The 18,918-nt window shown below is 40.3% G+C and overlaps 1 protein-coding gene across 3 annotated transcripts in view; it reads right to left on the reverse strand.

Annotated features, from left to right (window-relative positions):
* EEA1 (early endosome antigen 1) overlaps positions 1-18,918 on the reverse strand; it is a 68,177-nt gene that overhangs the window by 2,578 nt on the left and 46,681 nt on the right. For 2 of the 3 annotated variants that reach the window (XM_056845717.1, XM_056845716.1), the window contains 11 exons: positions 17,260-17,590; positions 15,688-15,789; positions 15,114-15,308; positions 12,909-13,091; positions 11,019-11,204; positions 10,147-10,278; positions 8,561-8,746; positions 6,669-6,907; positions 4,345-4,465; positions 2,971-3,069; positions 1,813-1,897 (listed from right to left, as the gene is read on the reverse strand). In XM_056845717.1, coding sequence (XP_056701695.1) covers positions 1,813-1,897; positions 2,971-3,069; positions 4,345-4,465; positions 6,669-6,907; positions 8,561-8,746; positions 10,147-10,278; positions 11,019-11,204; positions 12,909-13,091; positions 15,114-15,308; positions 15,688-15,789; positions 17,260-17,590 — 1,859 coding nt within the window. Of the gene's footprint in view, positions 1-1,706; positions 1,898-2,970; positions 3,070-4,344; positions 4,466-6,668; positions 6,908-8,560; positions 8,747-10,146; positions 10,279-11,018; positions 11,205-12,908; positions 13,092-15,113; positions 15,309-15,687; positions 15,790-17,259; positions 17,591-18,918 lie in introns of those variants that run through there. The other variant, XM_056845718.1, reaches the window with a different exon arrangement.

Raw genomic sequence — 18,918 nt, forward strand, 5'->3', positions numbered from 1 at the left:
TTCACGCATCATGTTTGAATCTGACCATTTGGAGATTTCAATGATAGCTGTGTTTTGTTGCTTGCCCCTCGCTTCCTATCTATCTTCCTTTGGAGAAAATAACATTCAAAGTGTTCCTAAGGGTTAATTATTCCCAAGCTGCATTACAATGATAGTAAGCAAATATATTAAACAAATGACAGCACAGCATTTGTGCTTGCTGGGTTCACTTCATTCCCAAAGTTATCAAGGAAAACTACATGGCATTTTAAATGGTTCAAAAAACCCACAAGCTTGAAATTTTAAATGCCAAAAAACCCACAAGCTTGAAATTTTAAATGCCATCTTGTATTTCAGTAATCCTAAATTTTACAAGCACATCACATTCTGAAGTGACATAGCAGACAGTATGTATGTGTGTGTAAAGTGCCGTCAAGTCGCAGCTGACTTATGGCGACCCCTTTTTGGGGTTTTCATGGCAAGAGACTAACAGAGGTGGTTTGCCAGTGCCTTCCTCTGCACAGCAACCCAGGTATTCCTTGGTGGTCTCCCATCCAAATACTAACCAGGGCTGACCCTGCTTAGCTTCTGAGATCTGACGAGATCAGCCTGGGCCATCCAGGTCAGGGCCAGCAGACAGTGCAAGTATGTATTTATGTGAGGATATTACCTGCATACCTTTCTTAGCCAAAGGACGACAATATAGCAATATGACATATCTGTCACCTGCATCAAACTGTTTAACTTATTAAAATAGCAATTTCAACTGAATAAAATATGGCACCATTGTACTATGCCCATGATTGACATATAACTCATTAAACAAGTTCAGGTAAGGAAAGAGGGATACTGGAGGCAGAATTTTTTGTTTTCCAAAAATCTTTAAATCCATCCCTTATTAACAGAGCTGGGTATTTTACTCCATTTCTGTGGGCTGACTAAGCAAGCCTTTAGAAAGAACTGAGAAAAAGATGACAAAAATATGCACTGGAAATGCTGGAGTACCAGCGTAACTAATTACTTACCTGGGAAATACTTTTAGTGGTAGCCTCAAAATGCAAAGACGCATAAGAGCTTGCAGGGAAAAGGGGGAGGATTAAATACAGACCTACCTCAAAGGTACAGGAACTTGCATATTAATGAGGATGTAAGCCACATAAATACCTTTGATATAATGTATTCTCAGACGGCATGTCAAATGTACACTGTGGTCTTAACCCTGCTTTTCATTTTCAGTGAAGCATATAGATATACCCTAGTGAACAAGCCCAAAATTTTAAAAGTTCAAGGCAGTTTTCCATTCACTGGGCGCACCTCACAAAAGTGGAACTCCCAGCAAGGAAAAACAAAGAAAAAGGCAAAAAAGCTGCTTGGGACTATTTAAAAGCTGCTTGGGACTATTTAACATTCTACTGCAGCCATTAAAATGCAACTACGCCATTTCAGCAAGTATATTCGATACACAAAGTCTCTACAAATACATTTACTTTTGAACAAATGAATCAGAATTAAAAAAATACATTGTTGCTTCTCTGCTTAACTTTATTTACAGCTATTGGGGACTTTTAAACTAGACACAGAAGCTCCTGTAGGGTGAAAACCAAACAAGCCATTGATAACATCAGCCTCACAAGAAGTACAATTTGAAATTTTTATCAGTAAAGTATATTTCAGATGCTATTCGAATTTTGCCAATTGTTACAATCATTGCCCAAACCAAACAGTAGTCTGAGTGCTGTACGAAGTGCATATCTGTAGCTTTTATTCTAGCATAACAAGTAAGAGTTGAGAGTAGTTATCCTTGTAAATCAACAAAACAAGTATCACAGACACGAACAGGTTTTTTTGAAGAAGGAGTTAAGGCATTCTTTGATGAACACTCGGCACAGAAGATATTTCCACACTGTCTGCAGTGATGCTGTAAAGTAGAAGGAAAATATATATCATACACATGCACCCTATACCAGCACATGCGTGCGCAGAAACATCAATGGAATGTTAAAATAAATTTATATATATACTACTTCTAGAAGTATTGTGAGATTAAGTGTCTCAACAACATTGCTCAGTAAGTTTTATGCCGGAAATATCTGCAGTAACTAGGATGACATGGAGTTAACTGAGCAGACATACATATAAAGTGACTACTTGGTGCCATAGATTTTTCATGAAAAGATCTAGGCTTGGAAGTCCTCAGACTAGCATAATCCCTCTTCCCCACCTCCCTTCACAGGGGTCTCTGAGTGTGTCCTGATTCACAACAAACCAAAAACACAAACTACAATTTGTTTATTGCCTAAAAGGCAGGAACAAAACATGGTTTAATCATTTGTAGACAAGAAATAAACCCACTTGGTTTCATTCACTGGTTCAGACACAAACAACCAAACTATGTTTGGTTGAGAACCAGGATGCCTTCAATCCCCAAGCCACAAACAAGGTAAGAAGGAAAGTAGCATACAAGCCTAAGGGCTTTCAAGGTTAAATCTTGTAAACAACAAATGCAGAGTCTGTATCTGAAATGCCACAGCGAGCAGCCCCATCAAAACTGCTAAAGAGTATTCTGTTATGGCACTCCTTTCCAAGTAGGTCAAAACTGGCAATCAGTTTGAGTAAATTGGATGCTGGCCCAGTTGGAATAAAGATAATGTAAACAGACATGCAAGATCAATGCATCCCTCATTGACGCTTTCACACTACCGTGTTCACAGTTTTAAAATTGTCTCCAGCTGCATGCAACCTTTCAGATTACAAAAGAAGGAGCTGATGCCTAGTTGAGCAGGTTGTGTCATCAATTTTAAATAAAAGAAGTGAATAAATAATTAAATTTGACTGTAATATGGAGTATCTTAAACCTCAAGGTATATGGCTTAAGGAGAGAAAATGTCTCCTTTCTATAAATCTAACAGATACCAACATTTTTATCTGATCATCTTTTTAAATCATTTCCTTAAAACAAGCTGCTTCAAAAAGAAAAAAAAATACACATACCCTTCTTATTGTCACAGAAAAACTTTTTCCACAGGACATGCAATTCTGAACCTCATTGTCTTCTGCCCACTTCCTATTTAGGGCTTGTGTATGTTTGATCTATACAAAGTTTAAAAAATAACTTTTAGTGAATTTTAAATCAAAAACTCAAAGAGACAGCAAAGCCATTTAATGGAAATTCAACAATAATGTTGGTGTCAGAGGGCAGTAGGGATGCCAGACGTGACCCCTTCTAGGCATTCCATGCTGCCAAGCCACCAGGCCTGGCGGACCATGGACTCACCCTGCAAAGGTCCACACACCAGCCAGCTGATCAGTGGGAGCTGGCCCTTGGCCAGTCAGTCAGTTACTGACAGCAGGGCCCTCTGACAGCCAGCCATCTGATAATCAGCTGTCAGGAAACTCCACCCCTGGGGCAGGGGTGGCGAGAGCCAGTGTGGTGTAGTGGTTAAGAGTGGTGGTTTGGAGCAGTGGAGTCTGATCTGGAGAACCGGGTTTGATTCCCCACTCCTCCACATGAGTGGCGGAGGCTAATCTGGTGAACTGGATTTGTTTCCCCACTCCTACACACAAGGCCAGCTGGGTGACATTGGGCTAATCACTCTCTCTCAGCCCCATCTACCTCACAGGGTGTCTGTTGTGGGGAGGGGAAGGGAAGGTGATTGTAAGCCGGTCTGATTCTCCCTTAAGTGGCAGAGAAAGTCGGCATATAAAAACTAACTCTTCTTCTTCTTCAGGAAAGGAGAGAAATGGGAACGATTGCTCAGAAAGTGCTATTTGACCTCTCCCCAGTTTCACCAAGCCTCCACGGGGCTTCTGGGTGGAAGGAGGCCACTAGTCATGCTCCAGGTCAGTGCTAATAGCACCTTTAAAAGGCTGCAGGGAGGAGGCCAAGGAATACGGATCAGCTCTAGCTCCTCTTTCAGAAGGGAGTAGAGCTGGGGGAGAGGACGTTAAATAGGGTGGTGCTCAACCCCTGTACCTATTTGAAGCCAAAGGCTTCAGCAGGCTATTAGCAGGACTTTTGAAAGTAGTACACATAGATGAAACAAATGTGGAAGGCCACATCTGGCTTAAGCCAAATCAGATCCTGGTGCTCAACAGCAGTGGCTTGGAACCCAACAGTCGGTAACGTACACACATATATATCTACATAGCTCCAAACCCAAGGATTCAGTCCTGTAAAAAAATAAAAACAGCTCATAACTGTTGCACCTATAATAACTGCATTTCTATACCAAGACTAGGCCCTCCACATCTGTTTCATGTATGTCTACTATTAGCAGGACCTTCAAAGGTCCTGCTAATAACCATGGTTACCTGAATGGTTTAATATTAGCACTGACCTCAAGTTTAGACACCAAAATGGAATACCTGCAGTGATTGGTTTTCTCTGCCAAGCTCTTGCATGGCTGCAGTAGTATCGTCCAGTTTTCTTCGTGCATCCATAAATTTGCTTTGAAGCTTTTCAATTTCTCCTTCACTTTTAAGGCACCTAAAAAGGAGATGGTAAACGATTTCCTATTTTATCAAAATCCTATTACAGTAGGTTTTCAGAGTTCTAACTGGGAAAATATAAAACTAATATGATAACTGCCATGTAAATAAATATAATAAACCTACCATAGACTATTTTTGCTTCTCTGTTTGATGCCACCATACAAGGGCAGTTTGTGGCAGATACATGCAGAGGAGTAAGGACAAAATTAATGAAGCAAATTGCATAAGGAATGTTCCCTCAGTGGTAGGTCTGACTAGCCATATGCATTGAAGCAACCAAAACACATTTAGAATACTAAGATTTTTGGTTTCCTTTCAGTGACAAACACACACTCCCAAGATTTTGTGATATGAAACTACATTCCAAAAGGTGTGAATCACTATTTCAGCTAGGCTCCCAAAAAGAATCCAGTAAGAATAGAATGACAAAAATAAAAAGGAAGCGAAAAGTAAAAGTAAAGAGGGTCAAATCATTTCAGGACATTTGGAAATTACTTAAATACACAATGATTGAACCTCAGATTGAATGCATATCACATTTTAAGAAGGACATCACCAAACATAGGAGGATGCTAAGCATGGTTAATGAGCAAAGTCAAGAAAACCAGAAAAGAAAGGGTAGCTTTCTTTTAAAAGTGGAATTTCAATGAGAAAAGGCAGCACAAGAAAATGAGGAGCACAGCTAAAACTTAAGGCAACCAATAACCATTTCTTTAAATATATCAGAAGCAAGGAAGCCTGCCAGGGAGGTGCCACTGGAATCAGAGTGTTGAAAGAACTGCTAAAGAAAGACAGGGAGAATGGATAAAAATCTAATGATCTGCATCCTTTTTCGTTGTGGAAAAGCAGGGCATTTACCCCAGCCAGAACTGTTTTCGGAAAGTTATTCCAAGTCTAGGCGCTGACAAGAGATAAAGTTCTAGGGCTAACTAACAAATTAAAAACTGGAAAGTTATTGGGTTTAAGTGGCATACATCTGATTTAAAGGAATTCAGATGTGATGTTGACCTCCTAACACATGCAACTTTCATTAATCAGCTTTCTTCCAGAAGATTGGAAGGTAGCAAATTCAACAGGTTTTTTTTAAAGGGATCCAGAGGAGATCCATGAAATTACAGACCAGTTTGCCTAAAGTCTCATCCAGGTAAACTGGTAGGAACTGTTGTTAAAGATAAAATTATTAAACAAATAGAGGAACAAGCTCTACTGAGTAAGCATCAACATGGCTTCTGTAAAGTGAAGTCTCATCTCACCAATCTTTTGGAGTTCTTCAAAATGGATAACATGGGTTAGCCATTATATACTTAGACATCCAAAATAATTTGTACATTATCTCACCAAAGGCTCATAAGTATACTTGCAGTTATAGAGTAAGAAGACAGGTTATCTTGTGGATTAAATAGTAATTCAACAACAGGAAACAACGAGTATGAGTAAGTGGACAAATCATACAATGCAGGGAAGCAACGAGAGGGTTTCTCAAGGATTAGTAACTGATATTGGGATTAATACTATTTAATTTGTTCATAAATGATTTGTAATCATTATCCAGGTTTTCAGGTAACACCCTAAATATTCAGGATGGTAAGAAGGCTTTAAAAAGATCTTACCAAGCTGGGTGAATAGGTGACAACAATGGGCAAATAAGGTTAAGAGTCTGAAAAACTGAAATAAGACAGCCAGTATCATACTGCCCCTAACAAATCTGTGATATGGCTCCATACAGTTCTGGTTGCTGTATCTCAAAAAGGATATAGAAGGTGCAAAAAATGACAACATGATAGAGGTTTAGGAAATTATACATAGGATGGGGGGAAATGTGGGGAGTTTTTTTCTCCCTTTCCCATAATAAAGCAGACACTCAAGGAAGTCAATGTGCAGTACAGTGAGGACACACAAAAGGAAGTGCTTCTTCAGTTGAAGAATAATTGGCTAGTGGGATTCATTGCCACAGGCTGTGGTGATGGCTACTACCTTAGTTGGGCTTAAAAGGGGATTAGACGATAATCATGGAGGATGGATCTATCAATGGCTATTAGCCAGGATAGCTAAATGGAACAACAATGCTGGGGGCTTCAACTTATATTTAGTAAACAAATTTTAAAAGTACTCCATGTTAATTTTATGTCCCGCTAACTACAACTGTTTGAATTAAACAACAACAATCCCATTACCTTGCCCCTCATTCACTGGCTTACCTTTCTAACAACACCCTCCTCTCATCCTGATTATTTTGTACTGTGGCTTCTAGTACTGCAATCTCTCCACGCAGATCATCTGTTTGTTTCTCCAGCTCACCAACTCTTCTTTGGCTGCTTTGCCACTCTTTCTTCACTGTACCCAGGTTCTCATTCAGTGCTGTGATCTGCATGTTGAGCTTACTCTCCGACTCCTCATGACTTTTACACTGTTCATCTTTTTCCTTGATCTCCGCTTGCTAAGACAAAATAAACATTTAATATGCCAACAGATGAGAACAGAAAACTTGCTTACCTAATGAATTCTCCTATTTGTTTGACTGGCAGTGGTCTAGACAATCAGTGCTCTCTCCTCCATCCACTAGAGGATGGGGAAGAATTGACCAAGACCTGACTAGGAGGCACTTCCCAATTCCTCCCCTGAGCCAGTCTCTCCACAATAAAGCATAACCTGTACTCTTCTGGAAAAACTAAATATGAACTAAGGTCATCTACGTAGTGGGTCTTGGACCACTGTCAGGCAAAGTGGAAGAATTCACATTCTCCCTATTTGTCAGCCTTCGGTAGTGCAGAATGTTACCCAGGAGTAACAGTAGCCTCAAGGAAGAAAAGTAGGCAGAGAAAAACAGTTGGAGCAGAACCCCGCATTAGAGCACCCTTCTCACAAAGGATCTTGGTGGAGATTAAAAGATCTTTTAAAAATTTTAGGTCTTAACATTAAGTACTGACCAGTTAGGCCCCTTGTTTACTATACATTCTTTGCATTTTTGTGATGTCTTATTCCTGTGCGTTGTAGAATCATAAAATCATATAGTTGGAAGAGACCACCAGGGTCATCTAGTCCAACCCCCTGCACAATGCAGGAAATTAACAACTACCTCCCCCCCACATCCCCAGTGACCCCAACCCTCGCCCCATAATGCAGGATCCCAGAATCAAAGCACTCCCGACAGATGGCCATCCAGCCTCTGCTTAAAGACCTCCAAAGACAGGGACTCCACCACCCTCCGAGGCCATGCATTCCACCATTGAACAGCCCTCACGGTCAGAAAGTTCTTCCTAATGTTTAGGTGAAATCGCTTTTCTATTACTTTAAATCCACTACTCCGTGTCCTAGTCTCTGGAGCAACAGAGAACAAACTAGTTCCCTCATCAACATGACATCCCTTCAAATATTTAAACATGGCTATCATGTCTCCCCTCAACCTTTTCTTCTCCAAACTAAACAAACCCAACTCCCTAAGTCTCTCCTCATAGGGTATGGATTCCAGAGCTCTGACCATTCTGGTCGCCCTCCTCTGGACACGCTCCAACTTGTCATTTTATTTTTCATTTTCATTTTATTTTCATTGTTATTTATTTTATGAGCACTGAGGAAGATGACTGTCAAAATGTGTTTGGGTCTTTTATTTATGCTTTGTAAGGTGCAGAAAATGACAGAACATTGTAAATAAGAGAGTATTTTGTATTTATCTGTACATGTACACTATTTCTATTATTCCTGCTTTTGAAATGTACAAAGGTTTTTTGGGTGATGAATCCATACGGTCAGCAATAAATTTTAGAGACTTTTTACACTATACTTTAAGTATATTGTATTTATTTGTGGTATTGTTTCTCTGTAATTCTTTGTTTCTTGATTTTGAGTTCTGTTACACGTGTTCTCTTTTTGCTTGATTGAGTACAAACATATATTAAACATAAATAGAATTTAAGTTACTTGATTTCTGAAGCAGTCTAAAATAAGCCTCAGTAATGAGTTCAAAAAGGAATTTCACTTCTACATAGAAAATGTAATGAGGGGCCGGAGACGCACTTTTAAATGGCATTCACCTACAATAACATCCAAGCATTCCTGGATAGCAAGTGCTCTTCATATTATGCATACTTACCAATTTTGCTTCAAGTTCAGAATATTTCTTCTTCAAAACTTCTTCTTTCTTTTTCAACTGATCTTTGATAATTTCCCAATTCTTTTTCTCCTGTTCAAGAGCTGTATTGATGTTATCGACTTTCCCCTGAAGCTCTAGTTTCTGCTGAATCAACAGCTGCTTGGCCTCTTTTAGATTTTTAACTTCCTATTAAAACACACAATATTACAAAATAAAAAGTTAACACATGAAAATTAAACACAGCTTTCATCTCAGCTCAGCCACAGGCAAAGGTATGTTCTGATAGTAGGAAGGGAGTGGACAAGCAAGGGAGAGGGGGGAGCTATAAGCAATCACACAACCTTTATTGGCATAAACATCAAGAAAACAATTACAAAAACGTCAGGAGTCAATAGAAAATCTCCTCCTAGTAGCATAGTAGAGAAATTTCACTACTGATTCAATGATATTCCTGTTCTTTGTTACAAGTTTACAAATTTTACAATGATCAGATAGCCCCTCAAGAGATTGCAGACTAGACTTTAAGTAAATAGTACAAAGATCCTTATAAAATTTGCAGTAAAGTAGGACATGTTCGTTATCCTCAATCTTGTTCATCCCACAAGGACACAATCTCTCTGTATATGGGATCTTCTCAAATCTCCCATATAACACCATAGAAGGATGAACATTAAAACGAAACAACATAAATGCCCTACGAAGGGACGGTTCAATCAAACAGTAAAAGTAGTCCGGAAAGGAGGGACCATAAGGAATTCCCCAGAGCACTGGAGAGCCAATGGCCAGAAGGCTTTTCAATTCTTGTAACTCCACATCGATAAGTCTTTGTTTGATCAACGCAAAGGCACTATTTTCAGAGAGCAGAACCAAATCATTAATATTAAGACCAATGACTGAAATTTTCTTATCAATGAGGGCCAGCCATTCAGAAATATGGTACTCAGCGAGCATAAGGTCAATAAGGCTATTAGGGTCACATCTATAATGAAGACGTAGCCAAAATTTAATCGTTATCATCCAGGACTTAGTTACTAAACGTCTCTGGTTCAACTCCAAGCATATTTTTCTCAAGAACTTTGCTTGAACCCGTTCAAGCAGTGCACTGAAAGCAGAGCTATAAGCTATCTTTCCAGCACTAGCTGGTGCATACAGCTGCTGTGGCCACTGGAGGAGCTGCCGCTGTGCATCGCTGGCATGCAGTTCCTTGTCAACACTGGGAAGCTGAGAGCACAGATGGTAGAGTGCTTGCAAGCAAATGGGCAGGGGAAAGCACATGGACAGGTGGGAGGAGAGAGAACAGGTGGGGGAAGTCTGTGGCAGTAGGCTCTGTCAGCCGTCCCATCTCAGGGCATGCTGACATCGGCCCTCTTTGGCTGACCAGTACATGATATATATTTAATATAATTGTGGGACCTGAGCAAAATTGCCTCCCTTTTGCTTAGACCCTGATGTTGCAAACCAAAGCACTCCAGCTCTCTTGACTTCATTAAAGGAACCCACAAATCTTGCAGCAAGAGTGACCCCATTTTTCCAAGGAATACATAAATACAAGTTTGTGACCATATAGGTTTCCCATGTCAACATACCTTCTCAAACTCTTGTTTGAAGGCCCTACCCTCTTCCTTCAGTTTAGCATTCTCTTTTTCCAATTTGTTGTTTACATTCTGGAGTTCTGTTTTTTTGGATTTTTCATTAGCCAAGTCTTTTTCTTTCAAAGCCTTGAAAGGAAAAAGCCCGCAGTTATGCTTAAGAGATTTCTTTCAGTTGACCTATGCTATTACAGAAGCACTCTCATTTTCAATAAGGAGAAGTGCTTTTTAAAACTCCACCGCATGTTTCTTCCCTACATAAAACTGTTTAACAGAATTGAATTGCTTTCAATCTATCACAAAATACCATCATATAAATAAGAGGCTATACATGTCAAAGTTGTATTGTTATTATATACATCACCTTGGTTGTACTGCATTCTCTTCTACTTTTAACTCACTTTCTGCATGTCATGCCTTAGACAGGGCTTTCTTGGGGGGGCATTGTTTTCCAATTCTCTAATCATAATTCTATTGCAGGGGTTGCCAATCTTTTGAGCCTGTGGGCACCTTTAAAATTCTGACACAGGCTAGCTCTGTAGTTTGTTACCATTGAACCACTATAGTATTGAATCTATGTTATTACAATAATTTTGGAATTTCACATACTCTAGATAAACTATGTTATGTTTCCTAGGATACACTAAATTTAAGCTTAAATCTGTTCTGAAAACACCTCTATTTGCATAGCAGACCAAGTACCGGAAGCAGCACACAAAAAGTTATTCCAGATTCTCTGCCAAAAGATTTATGCTATAAAGAATGCAGCCTGACATTTATTTTGAAAACTTCAAAATAAATTTCAGAAGTAGCAATTGCTAGAACCCCAGCTCAAAGACGCAGAAATGAGGGGGAAGGATGAAAATTACCTTCTCTTTCTGTATTTCCTGTAACAGTTGTTCCTGCTCCTTCAACTGCTGTTCTTTTTTTGATGCATCTTGTTCCAGTGTAGCTCTTATGGTCTTAAGTTCTTTGATCAGCTGATTATGATTACTAATTTGATTTCTGTTAGAAATCAGTTCCTCTTGAGCTAAAGCAAGCTTCTCCTCTGTACACTAATTTAAGGAAAAAAGCAATTACTACAAAAAACCCTACCAGTATAATCATAGAGTCGGCTCTTGACAATACTTAGCAGTAGACCTAGGCTGGACTGAGTCCCAAATTATCCACCGGTTCACTCATTTATTTCGTTAACCCTGCCCAATCCCAGAAAATGACCCTAACGACACAGAAGAGTGTTTTTCTAGTCCAAATCAATGGAAGAGGTGCCAGCTAAACCCTATAGTTGGTCATAGGGATATGGAAGAAAGATATAAAAGGCAGAACATCCATTAGTAAGAGAGAGGACAAAAGTGGCAATTAACCCACACAAACATGGATTGTGTATTATTGCACAATGAAGCTGAATTCAAACAAACATAGCTGGTGAGTATTCCAGAAGCCTCCTACAATGGTCATGCAAGAAAGGAGGGAGACTCTAGAAATATAAAAGGAGTACAGTGTAACAAAATGTACAATAAAAGCATTTTAAATAAAAGATAAAGCAAATATTCATAGCATAGTAAAAGCCATCAGATAAATGTGAAGTTCCATTAGTCTTAGGTGAACAGGGTCTCCATCCATTTCTTCTCCTCAGGAACAGCAATCAATCAATGATATTTGTAAGAAAATGTTCAGCCAGTTTACCTTTCTGGGTAGGTTTACAAATGGCAGATTTCTAGAACTAATTTCCCCTTTTTACCATGATTGTGCTCCTTATCAGTTAATGAAAGCTACTCTGCCATTGCAGACATCATCTCATTAATTTAGGCATTTAATTAATTAATTACACCTAGGAAAAGCAAAGCTTCATTTGTACAACAAATCTTTTTCATCTTCCCTTTCTTTGTGCAGTCCCTCCACAAAGAAAATCACTCCTAAGAGTCAGGGAGCCTTCATGACGCATGGCGATTGAGGTTGCAGTGGGAAAGGAAAATGAGCATAAATTGCCTCTCCCTTTGCCCTTCTCCTTGGTAAGAGAACAGAGTTGGATCCAATCCAGCAAATTAACTCATAGGGCAGACTTCAGTAAGAAAATTAATCAAATAATTATTTTCCAAAAAATATTCCAGCAGGTGGTGCCACCATAATATTTCATCTGCAGTCTAGTGATGAGAACTCTAAATTTCCAGGTATATTAAGCTCAAAGTAAGCAGCATCAGGCAATACTCTTTCATTTGTTTGGACAAATGGTTTCACAGTGCTCAAACTTCTCAAAGTCAAAAAAAAGTTTTACTCCATGGACAGGAATCCTTCTGCCTATATAAACATTCCAGAAGATCTAACCCTGTAAGTGCCACTTACTTATATAGCTAAGCCCCACCCAATACCTACCTACCTACCTATGTACCCTCCTTCTTTCCTTCGGGCTATATCCCAGTCACGCAGACATATCAAGGCCCCTTCCATTACTTCAGGGCATCCCAACACAGTTACTGATATCTGTACACCAATATGTATTTAGCATCATTGCACAGAAACAACTGACAACAACCCACAACAGGCAGAGAACTGTCCCTAACCCAAAATAATGTCCATGTTAAAAATTCATGAAAAGCAGCATAGGGGACAAAATAACCAGCATCAAGAGACAAAATAACCCATACAAACTTGTTATTTAGGGACACTGATGCAGATGTAAAACCAGTTACAATGTGGACCTCCAACACTGTACCATTGTGCATACTGAAAAAGATGTCCATCGAATAAATTTAATTTACCTTTAAGTCTTGTCGTATAGCCAAGAGCTCTGATTCTTTACCATAAATATCCAGCTGAATTTTTTCCATATTTTCCAGGGTTTTTTTATGAGTCTTCTGCAGTTCTGCAATTTTTTCTCTCTCTGCTGTAAGTTCCTGTGTTGACAATGTTATCTGCTGCTGTAGTTTATTCTCTAGTTCTGCCTAACACACACAAAAATAAATTTATTTTACAAGGCAAGACAAGCCCCACTGAGATTCATCCCAATAATTCTCAGATGATACTGGATTCTGCAGGTCACTTTAGCTCTCCAAAAATGCCATGAAGTCTTATCTAAATTATGTGCTACGGGGACCTCAACAAGTAGTATGACACATTCACTCACACCAACATAATAAACATTCACTGGAAAATTCTCTAGTCAGTGTAACTCCAACGACACGTTTCTAGACATTAGTAATGACAGCAAGGCATTGTTGAGTTGTACTGGACTCTACTGAATTACTTTACTGGTTCAATCAGTCAACAGTGCCATCTCTCCCTTATGCACCCCACCCCAGCCAAGGATTACTGTTTTATGTTGTGCAAACTGGAGCTAAATGCACAGAACAGACATGGTCAGATCAGACAGAACATTTTACAGTTTTATGGAAGCAATTGGTAAATATTTAGTCTACACGCTAAAGAGGTTCAAACTTTGAAATCAGCAGTTCTTTCACCTATGTCAGGGGTCGGCAAACTCATTAGTCAAAAGAGCCAAATATCAACAGTACAACAATTGAGATTTCTTTTGAGAGCCAAATTTCTTAAACTTAAACTATATAGGTAGGTACACTGTTTATTAACTTAATAAACTTTAATTAAAGTTTTAAGTCTTAATTAAACTATAGTACACTGAATAAAACTTGATATCATACTTAATAGTGATCTTATTTATTGATAAAAATTAAATTGTAAGTCCCTGCCATTTCCCCTCCCCCGTCCGGAGTCCTCGTCTGGAGGCCTGGTCTACTGCCATAAAAGCCTATTGGTAGACCTGGCCTCCGGCTGAGTCCCACTGGGAGGCCAGGTCTACCCATTGGCTTTCTTGGCAGTAGACGTGGCCTCCGGAGGCCCATAGAAGCCAATTGGTAGACCTGGCCTCTGAAGGGGGACTTTTTCCCTCCTTGGAGTCCAGGTCTACTGACAAGAAAGCCAGTGTGTAGACATGGCCTCTGGAGGGAAAAAAGTAAGTAAGGTATCCATAAAATTAAATCATGACAATGACTGACAAACACTGTACATTTTCCCCATCTGCATTCTCAAAACTCTGCAGGGGGGCTTATTGTTGAGTTGTGCATCTGAGTGGCAAATCCAAGGCAAAACCTCCCATTCATAAATGGCCAGTAACCCCCATGCACAGTTTTGAGAATCTGGATGGGGAAAATGTGCACCTGAGTGGCAAATCCAAGGCAAAACCTCCCATTCATTGGCAGGGCTAAGGTCTCGCCTGTCCGCGCCGACACCCGAGCCACGGCCCCTCCCAAGAAGCCGGCTCCGCTATCTCCCCCCCCCCCAGTCAGCCAAACATCCACCCACACTCAGCCAGGGATGAGGATTTTGTCCCGAGTCGGCAGACTTACCGGCTGACGCGGGACGACAAACCGATAACTCCGCTGACTCTTCCATCCCTCGCAGACAACGAGGGGAGCTGAGGGAGGGGGGCGGGCTCCCAGCAGAACAGCCGGCCGGGAAAGAGGCGCGGGCAGCCGGGGAAGCAGGAGGCGGGGCAGGGAAACAGCCCAGCGCACCCCGCCTAACAGCTGGGCAGGCGGAGCCCCGCCAGCCTCGAGACGGCCCAGCGCGAGGCGGAGCCTGCCTCTCCCCCCCCTTGCAGCAGCAGCCTGGCCGGCCGGCCGCCACCTCTCCCCGTCACCTCTGATCCCTCCCCGCCAGAGAGAGAGAGAGAGAGAGAGAGAGAGGAGGGGAGGCCGGGGGAGGGGGGCGCCGCCTCCCACTCGCCTGCTGGCTCCTCCCGCCTGGGGAGCGCTGGAGCCTGGCAGGAGCGCGGCACCTCTGCCTGGCTGGGCGAGGGGATGCGGAGGAGCCACATCAGCCGACGGACGGGGGGGTGGGGAGGTGGGGAGCCGCACTCAATGGGCCAAAGAGCCGCATGCGGCTCGGGAGCCGCGGTTTGCCAATCCCTGACCTATGTCAAGTATAAACACAAAAGGCAGGACTCTTACCTTTTCCAAGAGAGCTGTTTTTAACTCAGCTTGTTGTGTTTCATTTTGTTTTTTCTTCTGGTCAAAAGATTCCTTCAGTTCTTTCAACTTCAGCTGGAGCTGCTGCTCATTTTTTTCTTTTTCCTTTAGAACACCTTGAATCTGCAGTACTTGCGCACGTGCCGAATCAAGGTCTGTTGCCAGCTGCTTGGAGATCTACATATGGAAACGTAAGCATGGTGTGTTATCCCTACCTCAGATAGATATTACTAGCTCAGTCTGCTACATTTACATTATACCTAAACAAAGTCCTTTCTGTTGCTACAATATTTTTCACCATCTAATCTATTCTATTCATTTTAAATCCAAGTTGTGAAATGAGAACCAAACAAAAATGCTGCAGGCTTCCTGAACACAAGCTCCTCTTTTTTCTTTTTTGCAGTTAAACAAACAGACATGCAGAGAGGAACTGGGATTTAACATAGGACTAACATAGTTTTGCTTACTTTCTACAAAGTTTTACTCTTAGCAAAAATATTCAGGGAGAAAAACTATTCCATGTTTTTCATGCCTGTAGTCATATAGTCAACATTACCCCTTCTTGCTTTTCCAATGAGTTTTTCAGTTCATTTTGTTCTTTAGCTATAGATTCTGACTGGACTTGAAGTTGACGTTTAGCTTCTTGACAAGACTTCTCCTGTGTAAAAATAAATACTCTGTTTGCACTTCATTATTATCCATAATGCATGACAATAAAAACTGCAAAAGATTTACCAATTATCAATGAAATCTGACATCCTTTTAAATCCAATTCAGTGGCCAAATGGTAGTTCATAGTATTAAGTACTATACACAACCAATCCTATCAAGTTTTTCAATTCAATACACTATTGTATCTGGTACCACAATATTTCTAACTAGAAACAAATTATATATTTTAAAATACTACTAATGTATTAGAAATGTCACCTTTTCAATCATAAACAAATCTTCAGTTATAGCAACAGATTATGTTCATTATAACTGACAGTGTTAAAACCAGAAAATAATTCTTTTATTGTTGTACATGATGGGCAGAATCTTTGGAGACAAATAATGAACAACTGATCCTAAAAACCTTTGTATTTTAAGATTATACCTTTGTGGGTTGGAGCCAGCACAAAATTTCCACTTGTGTTAGAGCTCTTGTGCAAGTAGAAACACAAGCAAAAATATTGGGATAGCCAGTCAGACTCACTGTATCCCCACTTGTGTTTCCACTTGCACAAGATTTTGTGTAACCAGTTTCTGAGCAGTATACAGAAGAAAGTGGTAGGTGTAGCACAAAGTCTTGAGCAAGAGGAACTGTGCTAAGTCTATTTATGTTTCCACTTGTGCATCACCGAATCCAAGATGATGTATAGTTCTAACAGCAGTAGTCTGGTATAGAGTCAAGCATGAATTAAAAGAAGCATCAGAGATAACAGAAATGCAGGGAAGGATTAATTTGCATATGCTAAATGTTTGATTATACAGTACACTAAAACCTTATCAAATATTTATTGCTGCTGTACTCTACATTTGGCCTACATTAATTTAGGGCTAGGAGGTGGTATTTGTGGATTTTAACCCTTCAAAATAGGGATTACAAAGCATAGCCATTCCCATCTTGCTCCAATAGTAATGGTGTGATCTTCTACAATTACTGCTACCCTCAGGAGGTCAGACTGATCATGACTAAGAGGTCTGCGATTACAGGGTTGTTGTTTTTTTCTTGAGGTTTTTTTTTGACAAAAGATTTCTTTGAAAACAGTTATATACAGGAAGAGGGCCAAATGATTTGCTTGAACCCTCACATCATCATGGTACTAAGTTTGCTGGTCCTTCTAAAAAAGAGTAAATGACAACTACTTATATTTATCTTGTACATGTAAAGGATCTTTGGTAGGGAAATTTAATTATCACGTAATTGTTACCTGATCTAAGCCAGTGCCCAGCATCTGAAAATAGGCACACAAGTACAGGCCAAGATGTACACTTAATTAGCAAAAAACACAACTTATCCTTAACGTCTGATTTCTCATCACCTACTCTATCACAGCTGGCAAGCCACCCTAACTTTTCACAGCAGGTAAATACGCAAATCAGTCAACAGAGGAAATCTGCTTGCTTAAAATCTACAACTCACCATTTCTGCCATTGCCCCTTTTCCTTTTTGTTTTTCCTTTTCCAATTCATCTTTGGCTTCTTTCACAGATTCAGTGCTCTTTGACAGCTTGTCTCTGATGATTTCAAACTCCTTTAATAGAGTATCTTTTTCCAACTTCATTTTTAGCAAATCTTCTGTTACTACTTGCAGTTTTTCATCTAGTTCCTTGCGTTGCCTGTTAGTATCTTCATGTATTTTCTCAGATTCCAGTTTCAGTCTTGCATTTTCTTCCTCTAGTTTTAATATCTGCTGGTGTTCTTTTTCTAGAGCATCGCATTTCTTTTGTAGGTCTGATCTGGTATTAGATACTCTGTGGAGGCAAGTGAAATTATTTCAATATTAAGTTACTCCGTTATAATGGCATTTATATATACTCATAATATTTCCTATAGTTTGGCAGTTTAACAAATATTCTACTAATCATTGTCTCCTGACCAGCTATATCCTGGCAATATCCATACAATACTTGGAGACTTAAAATACAAACTATGCATCAACCTAAGAAAGCCATGAATCAGTAATTTAGCCTTATAGATAGAAAAATCTTACATAAAATCCGGGTCTATTTCGTCAAGTATATGGACTGTTTCACCAAGGGCTAGTGTGGTATCCTTGTTAGACATGAGTCAACTGGGTTTGAATCCTCTGCTATGGAAGCCCGCCAGGTGACCCTGGAACCATCATATCTCAGCATCTCTTAACCTCACTAGATTGTTGTTGTGAGGGTTAAGTGTAAAAGGGGAGGAACATTTGAAAAGCAATTTTGGACCCCCAATGAAAGATAAAAGTAAATGTAAAAAAACACTACAAAGGCATCTGACAGAGCCAGTGTGGTGGTGTGGTTAAAGTGCTGGATTAGGATCTGGTAAAGCCAGGTTTAAATCCCCACTGTGCCATGGAACTTGCTGAGTGATCTTGGGCCAGTGACACACCCTCAGCCCTGATCCTAGCAAGTCTTTGGATGGGAGACCTCCAAGGAATACTAGGGGCATGACATGGAGGCAGGCAATGGCAAACACCTCTAAACGTCTCTTGCCTTGAAAGCCCTACAAGGTCGCCAGAAGTCTTGACAGCAAGAAAAAATAAATAAATAAATAAAGACATCTGAAGAAAGGATTGTCTCATCATAGGTTTTTTGGAGGACTTTCATTCCTTAGGGTTGCAATGAGTCGGAAGCGACTTGACGGCACTTAACACACACACAAAGAAAGGAAGGACTTTGCATTACATATAGGAATGGATGACTGTCCCACTACAGTGGATCACATTCTGATGAGCTAAACACATCATTGTGTGTGCTAGTATTTCTTTGCCCTGACCTGGATGGCCCAGGCTAGCCTGATCTCGTCAGATCTCAGAAGCTAAGCAGGGTCAGCCCTGGTTAGTATTTGGATGGGAGACCATCGAGGAATACCAGGGTTGCTGTGTAGAGGAAGGCACTGGCAAACCACCTCTGTAATCTCTTGCCATGAAAACCCCAAAAGGGGTCGCCATAAGTCAGCTGTGACTTGACGGAACTTTACATACACACAGTATTTCTTTGCAGTAGAAGGAAGTAAGATCCTGCTAAAGTACAAGGTGATACCTATACAGGAGCAAAACCCTGCTATGTCCTTTCCAGCTTGCTGCAAAGAATTC

This window comes from Euleptes europaea, chromosome 3 (genome assembly GCF_029931775.1).
Source record: "Euleptes europaea isolate rEulEur1 chromosome 3, rEulEur1.hap1, whole genome shotgun sequence".
In the NCBI taxonomy this organism is placed as follows: domain Eukaryota; kingdom Metazoa; phylum Chordata; class Lepidosauria; order Squamata; family Sphaerodactylidae; genus Euleptes; species Euleptes europaea.